Below are 12,775 nucleotides of genomic sequence, written 5' to 3'. Positions count from 1 at the left end.
TATTTTGTTAAAAATAAAAAATATTAAAGTGAAATCTTTTTCTACGCGAACATTTTCGCTATTTTTGAAATACAATTTCATCGAAATAATTATTAATTAAATATGTGCGTACGTGGTTACATTTGACACACTTGAGGCGAAATGAAATCCGAGTGGGAAATTATATGAGAAGGGAATTCCGTGATAATGAATGTCGATCGTTGATAATCGAGTTCAGTGGTCCCAGATATTGCGTCGATCTGCTCCTATGTGATTGAATCATACTGGTCAATTGAATTTGACAACGTTCCATCAAGTTGTAGTTGCTGGTAGCGAAAACGAGAACTAGAACGTATCTTGTTAAGTGCCTAAGTGCGTGTACGTTCGCGCTTTTGAAAGCATAACATGGCATCCCTGTTGTAAAAAGAATTATTTCAACCGAGCTACTTGTAAAAGATTCAATGATCTTTTTTTACAATAAAATGACAACGAATACAACGTAATATTATTAAATTACTGATAATCGATTTGAAATTGGACAAATTTTGTAATCTCAAATTTAATTTATTACATTTCGTTACCGTATTAAGTCGACACAATAATTATATTCCTCGAGAACCGAATAATTAATAATATTCCTTTCCAATATCTACCTGATATTATTTTATTTCGTGTCTAATTGATATCTAAAATTAGCGTAATTAGCTGAAACGTACGTACAAAATTTCAATTGGTACAGGCCGAGGGAGCATATGTAGCGAAGAGTTCATTAAGTGTCACGAGTGGTCAGGGACGAACAGTGGCTTCTACTTATTCAAATCGTTACACGGTTGTAACCGCGCTGTCAGAACCATCTGTGTTGAAAATTCAAAGGTTTTCAGCCTCTGTCGTGCAACGATAGACTCAAAAGCGGCGGGATTCGGGATAACGAAAAGCGAGGATTAACGCCATGCACCAGTTACCGCATGTTAACAACCAAGAATTACTATCTATATCCGCTCCAACAGTACGTAAAATATATCAGACAACCATAAACCAGGATCGAGGTAGAAATGATGTTAATCTCCCCCTAAACGACTCCTGTTCCAAAAAAAAGTATCACTGTAATCGAATTTGCAAATTCTCTGCGAGAAATCTTCCCTTTACCGCCCTTTTTGTTTCCATAGGATTTTATATCGAATATTAAAAGTAATCACGAGTATTTTAATGATAATCGGTGATGAAATACGATTTAACGATAACGTTCAGCGATCGTGTATCCACGATCACAATCTAATCTTGAATATAGCTTTATCTAAACACATGGTTATCAAGCGACTGTCATACTATCTGTTACCTAATTATCAATGATTACTTGCTGTTAGTGTCATCTAATCACAATGCAATCGGCCTATCTGAATTCAATCTCTTCATCAGCTGCCAACTGCGTATTATCGAGACGTCTGTTATCTGCACGATCATCGCTGACTATCTTTTATTGGATTGTCATCTACAACCGACTGTGTACTAGTTGATACACGAGATGCGTATGTAACACTGGGTGTAACTACTGTCGACGCTTGTCTGACGGTTGATGTTGCGAATAGCTACATTGTTATACATTGTTATAGGATTCTGTGTTTCATTGTTCAGGATTTTGTGTTATTACATATTGAAACGTATAGTGAGACAATCGTGAATGGAAGGATGGATTTATTTTACTTTTTCTAGGAGAAAATATCTGAATTATCAGCAGCAAGATTAATATAGGATGAAAATGACTCTTTAACAAATTAATGAAGATTATTCTTGTCGCTAATGATTTTCAAATTATAGATAATTACGACTGCATGGATTTTGATTAATTTATACAGTAGAAATCTTAATTTTTATTTATTTTTACTTTGTAGCATTAACAAAATTAGACAAGAATTACGCGATAATTGCAAGAATTTGCCGTTCGTAAAGCGTATGTTCATTGAATTAACTAGAAATGCTGTTATTCTTCATTATCGCGTATTTGTTAATTAAAACGAGAATTCCTTTATCTCGTACCATCAGCTATTTAATTCAATTGTGCATTATTGTGCGATTTCGAACATTCTCTGCTCGACGCCTGTCTGCAATTCACTACTGTTATTTAGAGAATTCTCTAATTTGCTGGTTTCATGTGTCAGTTTAATTAATTAGGATTCCCTCAATTCGGCTATCGTTCTTTGTCCATCAATCAAAAGCAATTTTGTACTTAGTAATTTCGAAAGTTCGCGCGCTGTTATCTAATGGCCAATTTGATCAAACACATTACAGTTGATTGACGTATTACAACTGAAATTATTTTTCCAAAAAGTGTATAGAAATAGTCTCTTTCTAAATTCGCACAATAAACACAGTCTAGTTATAGACGATCTCGATGTTTTTCAGCGACGTTACTACAATGAACAGATCCAGCGAGAAATTTTCGAAATACGCCACGAAATATCCATCAGCCGGTGCATGGTGTGATTCGTGTGCCGTCATTCGGACGCGTCGAAATCATCAATGGACGCCACACGGCGGAAATGCAGACTGGCCTCGACTGCATCAGAGAGTCGGTCGGAGTTCAGGGGTAGCGGCGTAATTACCGTGAAACCGCGGCTTAATTGCTACGGCAAATAGCTAAATTAAAGCGACGCTTTACGAGGCCAAGCGAGCGGCGACTGATTGTGTTTTTGGTTGTAACCGGTTGTCACGGTTGTTAAACCGCGCCGGAACTCCGGGGAACGATTCAGCTTTTGTATCAAACGTACACCCGGGACTCGCGCCGGCCAGCCTTGTCCTTCTCTTCCTGCTCGACGTCATCGTCTTCGTCGTTGTCAGCATCGTTTGCGTGATTTTAACGACGAGACGAATGCCCGGTTACGAGGCTACCTTTTCATGGTTTCGACGTGACAGCGCTCGTTTTATCTGGTAACGAGCTTCGCCGACCCCCTTTTTCTTCCTCTCACGCTCCCTTGTTTCTTCTAACCAGGTGAATTTTTAGTCGCCGTTCGGTTTAGTTAGCATTTTTCTTGTTTTAGGTACGCAAGGGAAGCTTCGAAGAATTTAAAACCGCGTGAAATTCGCTAAGAGAAGCTGAGCAGAGTTTCGTGTTTTGGTAAATCAAAATGTGTGAAATTGAACGTACATTGAACTGCTTTCATAGGGAAATGGATTTGGGATCGTGTTATAGGATGTTTAATTGATGAATGCTTCTTGGAATATTGGTATTTAATTGATGAATGTTTGTATTCGTGTATTATCGATGAATATTGTAGTACACCCAGTTTAACTGTTTAATCTGACACCGTTGTTGAATATTCTATGATAATATAGAACTTTCTTTTATATAGAAATACTCGAAAGTAAATGGACCAACTTGAAATTCTTCCAAACTTTTCACACGTTAAATGATTGAACTATTATATCCATGCTTTCAAAGTTCTGACGATGTACGTAGCTGAGAGGAATCACAAGTAGCAGACTAGATACTGAAATAAAAATTTCAAATTTCTCTCACGACGAGTACCCTGTAGCTAGGTAGTAAAGAACATAATTTCCACGGCATACACGACTTCATTAAATCGCAACAAGCTGCAACATCGCGAGTGATTCTTTCCCCGTAACAAATGGTACCGAAACAACAGATCGATTCATCAAGAGCTTAGCACCCTTATCAATGGGTGCTGAAAGACACGTCATAGCCAGACGAGCGGACATTACTGTAGCCTCGACATGGCACGGTTACACCCACGATGGGTAATTTCCAGCACGCGTGCTGGTTCCCACGGGTCAGAAGATTAATTCGACACGCTGGCACGTGAAGCTAAAAATGACGACAAGCAGCAGATAGCCGGGCCAAGAGAAAGCTATGTAGCTTGGCCCAACGTGCCACTCGTGCACGTGTGTGAAACAGAGACAGGAATAGAGCTGGACAGACAGAGAAAGAAGGTCGACGATTGATGAGCACCTGCACCAGATTAGCCACGTTACTAATTGCAGCGAAATGGGTCGAGCTTAGCACCGAGTTAGCGTGCAAGTTAAATGGTAAACGTGTCGTGTCGGTTAATGGTCCCTTTTTCTTCCTTCGTCGGCGATACTCGTTCCTGGCAGAATGATTATCGTGAACAATTGTTCGCCCGGGCGACACCGCCAAGAAAATTCGTAAATAGTTGTGGCAATTCTAACGAGACTGCTTTGTAATTTACGCGAACACAATGTACAATACATTAGGAAGTTCGAAATCGTCTTAGAAAATTCTCGTGTTGGCGATGCGAACAAATTTAGTAACATTTTAAAGAGATTTCGATTGGAAAGTTCTCATTTTTTCCAAATTGTCATCAAACTTGATTGTTATTACGAGTCCCAGAGTTATTACGAGTGTGGTATTACTTTGAAAAGAAATATCTTCGAGACGACACTTATAATGGCGCTATATGTACGATCTAGTATAAATTAGAAATGTTTCTCTATAATATCCGACGATTAGGCGCTGCTACTTGAGAACTGAAGAGGATCTGGATGAGTCGGAGATTCGTGAAACAAATGTGACAAACCGAGGGTTAAAAATGCCCAATGTTTAGCGAATCGTACGCTTCACTGAATTGTAAACAGATTTGTAAGGATTAAAAAATAAAAACAGTTTCCATTGTTTCTTTAAATATGAAATTGTGAGCCTGTGTTAAGGCCAAAAGATATCGTTATCGATTACATATCAAGCTGTCGTACCATTTTTCGAATCTATGTTTTCAGGAGAGGCATTCGATGGCTTCTCGTTATCGTCAAATCAACAAAACACAACAACGTTATAAATATATTATCATTGATTACCTGTACGTACACACAACTATAATCTTGTATCATTATATATGACAGATAATCTCTGTAATATCACTTGTCTCCAGGTCACGAAACGCTATTACCTGTAATATGACTGTAGTGTGTAATTTCATACTGTATTCGTAGATATATGCCTGGAAAATGTATTATATTCCATCCTGCTCTGTAAGTAATAATAATCTGGCCTGTGTTTTATTAAATAAACCGCGTGTGTTATTAAAACACGTTATACAGGACTCGGACAAGTTCTATTTTTTGCAAAAACATTGTTGTATTAAATGAAATTTTGCCTGTACATAATTAACAAATAAATAGACCGCGTTTCTCTGGGAAATTGCGCATTATAATTTCACGTTAACCCAAATTGACGTATATTACATTTTAGAAAATATTGTCGAACATAACACCAGAGTTATGTTCAATGAATTATGGTAATATCATTCTTAAACGTACAATTTTTTACCCACAAAGAATTAATTTACTATATAATATTATATCGGTGTAAATACTATGAAATTTTGTTTGATTTTTCAAAAAGACAATTTCCTAGATCTCACCTCTAACGTACTCCACAAACATGCTACGAGCAAGTAGATTTACAAATATCCCATCACCATCAAGGATCCAAAAAACAAAAAAGAAAGAAAAAAAAAAAAGAAAAGAACGCCTTGCAGATTCGAATCTGACACTCGAACTATTATTAGAATGAAATGAAACAAGCAGTTATAGCACCGCGTGCCCCGATGATTATTCCAAACGCGTTCATTCTCTCGAATTCTGAATTCGTGTACCTGATTGCCGCCCTGGCGGTGACAGGGATATAAACCCACTGGCTGGTGCAGGTCTTCAGGTTTTCCTGCCGAGTCTATACACATGCTGCTAACCAGGTGTCTGATCTGCAGCGAATTAACAGATTTGCAAACTGTTACTACTAAACTTTCGCCGCGAAAAAATTTCAAAGAAACTTATCTCGCTTCTTTTATCATTCGAATCTCAACAGTCCGAGTGATCTCGCGCAAAGATTTACCACAATACCTTCCTATTTCTTATCTCACAACCCTGAAGAAATGGAAAACACGAAGCCACACAGATAGTACACGTAAGCCTGAAATACGTACAACTAATCATGCAGGTGTGAACGGGTGTTAAGAGGCTTTAGGTTAGAGAAACGAAAAATCGACTTTCGACGAGTATTCCGTCACAGAAATGTGAAGTAAAAGTTGTTCTTAATTACATTTCAAGATTATTTGCTTCTTAATTCAGAGAAGTGTGTTTGAAGTTCATTGCTAGGCTGCAAATATTCGAAAAAGTCGAATTTTCGCTTCAAGCGTGAAATTGCGACACGAAGAGACACGAGACAGATAACGAAACAAACGGCTGAAAACGGGGCTCGTCATATGTTTGATCGAGGTTTGGATTCATCGTCCATGCGTCTATTTGTACCTGATTTCCACCTTGTCGATGGCATGGATAGAGTCCAGCCGGTTTGTGCAAGTCTGCCTTGCGTGCCGGCGAATCCAGACAGGTGTTACCTCCTTCTCCAAGATTACGAACCTGTTCATTAGTTAGTACAATCATTTCACGGATTAGTATCATTAGAAGCGGCAGGTTAGTTCGTACATTTTTTCGCGTAACGCGACGAACACCCGAGAAAAAGAAATAATTTTGTCGTCTTGATTATCATATCAACGAATTAAATCTAAGCTAAGGTATTTGAAGCAGCTGAACCTTGAAAATCAAGTTAAGTTTCATAATTTCAATATTTATACCATTAATCATTATCCATTCGCTTTAGTATTTAAAAAGTAATGTAATTAGTTTGAAAAATCTACGTTCAAAAAAAAAAAAAAAAAATTGCCAATTATTCCTTGAATTCTCAATGCCCGATTCTAATCGTCGACAACCCGTATATGGTAAAAGATCTTCTTTGGAAAAGGAAACTATAGCCATATGCTATTGTTGAGAAAGTTGGAAAATTGAATCTCTTTAAAAAGAACGGATCTGACAATCGACGAATTCCTCTCGTTAGAGAGACAGCGAAGAGAATCAATCTTCGATATCTGCGCGCTATAGAAAACAATAGGAATTATATCCCGGGCGAAAAATATTTTTCGCGTTGCAGACGATTTCCTATCGAAAATATTTTTCTCCTGATGGACCGTGTTATTTTTCTCTCTGGTGTTCGCACGTCGCCACGGATATTTACAATCGCCAAGTATTTCGCAGTGCCACGTCTGGGAAAACGAAAAACGCATAAATCAATGGAGGGAAACGTAATAATTGAACGGCTGCGCTCGTATATAAAGCTTCGCGAAAGCTCTGGCAAAATTTCACCCTCGCGATACCATCGAGATGTAAAGACAAAAGTACACGAGTCATGTGTTATCGCGTAAGTGAATGCGATATGGAAATAGAGAAATAACGCCGCGTAAAGGGCCTTTTCATCCTTGCCTAACCAGGCACACACGCTCACCTACCACACCGTTCGTTGATCGGCGTTACACTTACACATGAGCCGTTTAATGCAAAAATAACGTCAGTCAGTCTTTTGTCTGTCTGGCTTACAACCATTTCTAGACATCGTAACCATCATTCTGTTTTGTGCAGAAGTACTGTAAGTATATCTTCGTTATCTATAGTTCCACGTTGAATAGCAGGATACGCGAAAATGTCAAACTCGAATCCTTGCAAAATTTTTATTTTATCCTTCATTACCCGGAAGTTTGACTTACGTTAAACAACTCATATATACTGTGCATGCGCATATGTATTAAACGAGGGCACAAAGGATCTCTGTGCAGCGTACTCTCTATTCCTATATCGTTGTTTCTTTATATGCTGCTATCTTTACATCTCCATGCTCGATACGTGGTACCTGATCGTTCTTTTTTACGCCTCGCTGACGTTTTATCGGCGTAGATTCCTGTTAAACGTTTCTTTCATTATGAATCATGCGGTGGAATCTCGATTGTACAAGTTGGTTCTTTGTCGTTGAGTTCGCGGAATTTGTGCAAGTTGTTTTAGTTTTGCAAACTGTAATGCGAAGGTTTAGAAGTCCAGCGTTTGTTAACACATTGAATGCCACACGGATTTTATATATTTTGCCCTGAGAGACTCGACAGATTGAAATATATTACATCACGAGATTTAATTTCTGTAAGATATTATGTTGCGTTTACACGATATTTTGGGGGTTTTATTTAAGTCGTTCACACTGTTGGATATTTTTAGCCCATGAAATTTATCATCTTTTAATCATTCTATAAAATTTAGATAAATGGATCACCGATAATAATAGTGATAGTCCATGTACTAAAGTAGTTAATACGCTCACTTGAAAGTCATAGTGATGTAATTAATTAGTTAAGTTGACACGACTATTTTAGCGTTTTCTAAAATTTGATCGTCGTTATATACAGGGTGTACTACCATGAACTGCCCAATTGATTTAGATATTTTAAGATTTTCATAGTTTCTCTACAGTACTGTCTCTACCAATGTTCCTTAAAGTTTCCACAAATTTCCAGCAACTTCTTTCTTAAAACAACCCGCATTTCTCCTGATCAAACCGTTCAATCGAGATCACCGTCTGTGAAACGTATCGAGTATCAACGAACGATCGATTTTTCCTCGAGCTCGTGGTACACGGCCCGTAGAACAGTTGCACAGAACGCGAACAAAAAGATGAGGCCTGCAACAGAGCGATGCGGTTTTCCATTTTTCAGATAGACGGCGACAAATCGAAAATGAGCCGGAGCTACTGTTTTGTCTGCGAATATACACCGATCCTTGCACGTGCACTACGCGCATACACCTACGAAAAACACAGACGCACAGAAAAACACAGACGTACACGTGATCTTCGCGTATAGAAGACCACGTGTGTTCGCGGGTGTATGCGTTTTCATGCAATAGAATGCATTCAGTCACGAAAGCCCGGTCAGCAAAGTCCTGATTTCGCTGCATGCAAGAATTCTGTGGTCGTTGCAGTTTCAACACGAGCATCTTCGTGTCTTTCATCCTCGTCGTTCGTAGTCGTCGACGTTGGCCGATCTGGCTGGAATAAAAACTACTGATTTATCGTCGACGTTTGGCCGACTTCGATGAAATTCCGGAAGTTGCAGGATTCCCATCTTCGTGCCGAGCTTTATTAGAGACTCGGAGGCTCCTGTTCGACCAACTAATTTTTTCGAGAGGGTTCCTTTCGCTGATTTATAGAGTCCTGATTTTTGGAAGTTATTCGCAAAGTCGATGGAATTCGATGGGAATTGAAAGAAATTGAGGTGATTGGAGACTAAATAATTGGATGAATGATAAGAGGATTCTTTGAATAAAATTTAATCTTCTATAACGCCACGTCAATTGAATTTTCTAAAATTTACTTATAAAATGTCTTTTCTTCTATCGTCAAGCTTGTCACTCGTTACCGTTACGCGAGGATAGCTGGTAACATCAGTAATTTATAACTTGTAACTTGTAAAATTTTATCTATCGTTAATTTGATCGCACAAGACGCATCTGCTAATAAAACGGAAACATTCCAACTAAAGCGAGTACAATTTAAATAGTCATTCGATAACCAAAAGTCTATGCAAACCAGTTCATAAAACATACGTTACGAAACATTCGCCCCTTTCCACGCGTCGTTTCATCGAGCAGCCAAATCCTTCTCCCTGAGCATTCATCAAAGGCACACTTTTTAACGAGCACAAATTTTTCACTCGTATCGGTCCACGTGGATCGGAAAATTATTTGCATGCGAGAGTCGCATTGGAACTATAAATCCACTCATCTCCTCGTTTTCCCGACCGCGAGTAGCCAACGTGATTTAACCAACCCTCCATAGAAACAAAGGAAAAAGAAAAACGAAACAAAAAATATGATGAGAGTAGAAAAAAAAGTGAAAAAGGTGATGTCGGATGTCAGGAAAAAGAGAAGAGAAGAGAAGAGAAGAGAAGAGAAGAGAAGAGAAGAGAAGAGAAGAGAAGAGAAGAGAAGAGGAAAGGCTGGCTAAACTGTAAAAGCATAAGTTTCGTGACAGCCAGTGAAATTGTTATTTCGCATGCGGCACGGAACGCATTCCGAAGCGCAGAGCGCGTGAAATGTTTCTTCGCGAAAATGTCCGGCCATCCTTTACGCGTTTCCTCCTTTTTCCAACGCGCCTCTCTTTTTCCACTATTTGCCCGGCCGTAAGAGTTTCTGCAGGCGAACGGTGCCAGCGCCGGGAAAAAATATGGCAAAACGCATTCCATTCCGGTTCGAATGGGGGAACTGAGGGTAACGGCAGGGTACTAGCGAGGGTGGAAACCGGTTGATCGATACGATTTCTACGCCACGGTCTCATGGCTAACGCTCGATTCTTTCCCGATTTCAACTCCGTTCGACTCGATAAAGCGGATCAAGCACCGAATTCTGTTTTGTCTAATTTCTACGTTTCGGTTTTCGGCGCTGAAAAATTCATTTACGCGTCTGTTTATTAACGTTCCACCATTTTTGTTTTAAGAGAAATTCGAGTGTAACAGAACAATAGTAGAATATTCAGAAATAAATTAGAATTTAATTCTAAAATGGAAAAGCAGAAGAAATTGTAATTTTTGGCAAACCTAAGACCACCGAAGATTCAGTTAAGAAATTCATTTCCATTCGATCTCGTTCAAAGAGAATTCAACGAGGGAAACGTTGTACCTTTGTCTTGTCGGCGTTTGTAAGGAGGCCTGTGTAAATTATGAAAGATTAAACCATAGTTTTGCTACGTCATAATCGATCATAATTAGGAAACACTAACGTTGTAAGGTAGAAATAATGAAGTAATTGCAGATTTCTTACATCAATCATCCTGAACATTATTTGCTTCCGAAATAACAGGTTGCAGGTCTTCAAGTAACAAACTCTAGTCGGAGAAGAAAGTAATTCTCTGTTCGATTGTTTCGATTAAAATTTTCGAATCATTTCTGTATATGCGGCAAAGATATTTATTCCAATTACGAGATTTGTCTTAAATATTCGTATAAATATAATATCGTAAAAAAGATTTCATTGAATGTTAATGAAAATATAGATTCATTTACGAATCCTACGATAGAGAACCCTGATACCAGAGAACGAGGCCAAGTCCTCGACTTGAGAAACTTTTCAATAGAGCAAGTCGAACTTCCGAGAAATCATTACCCAGAGCCGTTTCATTTTCCGCCTTCACTTTCAAAATGAGTTTTTAAGTTTTACGAAACCAGCCATGTAATTCAGTCGCTAACGCGGACAGACGTCAACTAAATATTTAAACGACACACCATGGCCTAGAATTCATATTTCTAGGGAAAAGTAATTATCACGCATCATTGTAAATTCTATTTCAACAGACTCGTTTGTTGAAATGGCAAAAGAAGCAAGCGTCAAGAGAAGAGGAAACGATTATTTTTTCGGCGAGGAAAAACTGCAAATGGAGAAAGCGACAAGTATTTCAGCATTTAATAACATTTCCAGATAAACAACCAGGTTGTGATTAAAAAAGTTAATTAAGACATAACTAATCTCATACACTTTTTACTATTTATTTTATATTTTCAGAGGTGGTAAACGTTGAATGTTCACGATGTGGCTGGCAAAATTAATAAAAATATGTTTCTCCGTTTCTACTGAAAATCTTCGCTTCCGAATTTCTTTCTTCGAATTCGAGTGAGTTCAACAAAATTACAATGTACCTGATATATCATCGACTGCGATCACTTTTTCCTTTCATAAGCTTCCTTTCCGTCACTTTTCTTTTCACACTTCTCTTTCTGTCTCAGGATCTATATTCAATTATCCAATCGTACGAAAAATTTTCGGTCTTCCATTCCTTAATTCGGGATAAAATCGGCGAACTAAAGGAAAACAGGGTGACAAGGATAAGGGAAAGCATGAAATATCCACATTGCGTGACACTGCAATTTACATGAAAGTAGAAAGCCTTTAATCCAACGTTAGATGCCGTGACTTTGTCGTGAATCTACGAACGTACATGAGGAAAGGATCTAGGGTTTTCGAGAAGGGTCCACGAGATTACGAGGAACAAGGACTGACTTTTCTTCGATCGATATTTCCATACGATACCGTCTCGTAAAGATTATTCCGACGATTTAACATTAAAACGAACGCCAAGTCTAAAGTCGTTACAGGTGCTTGTAAGCTGGCATAATTATTGTGTTTAATAATCATCGTGGATCTGAAGCATTATTTTACCCGTCTGTTTTAGTCATTCGTTTCGTGAACGTAAGACATAAAAATGGCGGCATTAATTAAACGTTAAAAGTGCTATAAACTGTTTCGAAAGAGAATCGGTGGGAAATAAGAGAAAGAGAGAAAGGTGCAAAAGTGTGAAAAATATATTGTGCACGCGATGCCTCCGTTTGAATCGGTTGAGATTAATCGTTCGATATGGGCAAGCTTTGAATATTTATATAATAATATATGAAGGTCACGCGGGGGAAAAAAGTTGGAAAGCTCGCGATATCAGTCCCAGATTTTTAAGGATTAGTTGAAGGGTAAAAAAAAAAAAAAAAAAGAAATGGATGAAAAATATCGGAGGAAGTTCCTTAAGGATAATGATTGTTCTCTGTTCGAATTATATTTGATCTTTCAGTAAAATATTCACGTGGCTACAGAAAATCGTAGAATGTAATAAAATTAGATGAAACTGTTTGCTCAAACTTAGTGAGAAAACGAGGAATGTTAGGTTGAATTTATTCGAATCGTCTGTATTCTTACTGGAGAGCAAACGTAGCCATTCTAATAGAGGTTAAACAAGATGGATATTACCATTGTTACTAATGGATAGTCAGATTGTAAGTAACTTTAAGTACTTTACCATAGTACATTCAAATACGAAGTGTGATGCGGGTCTCTTCGAAATTTATAGAGATTAGGTAAATTGTAATCGTTATTAACTGAATTTCCTATGTTACATCTCTGTGTAAACTTTCTCCAT

The 12,775-nt window shown here is 38.1% G+C and overlaps 1 protein-coding gene across 5 annotated transcripts in view; it reads right to left on the bottom strand.

Annotated features, from left to right (window-relative positions):
* LOC126922371 (putative polypeptide N-acetylgalactosaminyltransferase 9) overlaps window positions 1–12,775 on the bottom strand; it is a 294,734-nt gene that overhangs the window by 5,967 nt on the left and 275,992 nt on the right. For 4 of the 5 annotated variants that reach the window (XM_050734912.1, XM_050734909.1, XM_050734911.1 and 1 more), the window contains one exon: window positions 6,256–6,366. In XM_050734912.1, coding sequence (XP_050590869.1) covers window positions 6,256–6,366 — 111 coding nt within the window. Of the gene's footprint in view, window positions 1–5,603; window positions 5,709–6,255; window positions 6,367–12,775 lie in introns of all 5 variants that reach the window. The other variant, XM_050734913.1, reaches the window with a different exon arrangement.

This window comes from Bombus affinis, chromosome 12 (assembly GCF_024516045.1).
Source record: "Bombus affinis isolate iyBomAffi1 chromosome 12, iyBomAffi1.2, whole genome shotgun sequence".
Classification (NCBI taxonomy): Eukaryota; Metazoa; Arthropoda; class Insecta; order Hymenoptera; family Apidae; genus Bombus; species Bombus affinis.
The sequence above is the reverse complement of the archived record's forward strand: the minus strand, read 5'-3'. Positions and strand labels throughout refer to the sequence as shown.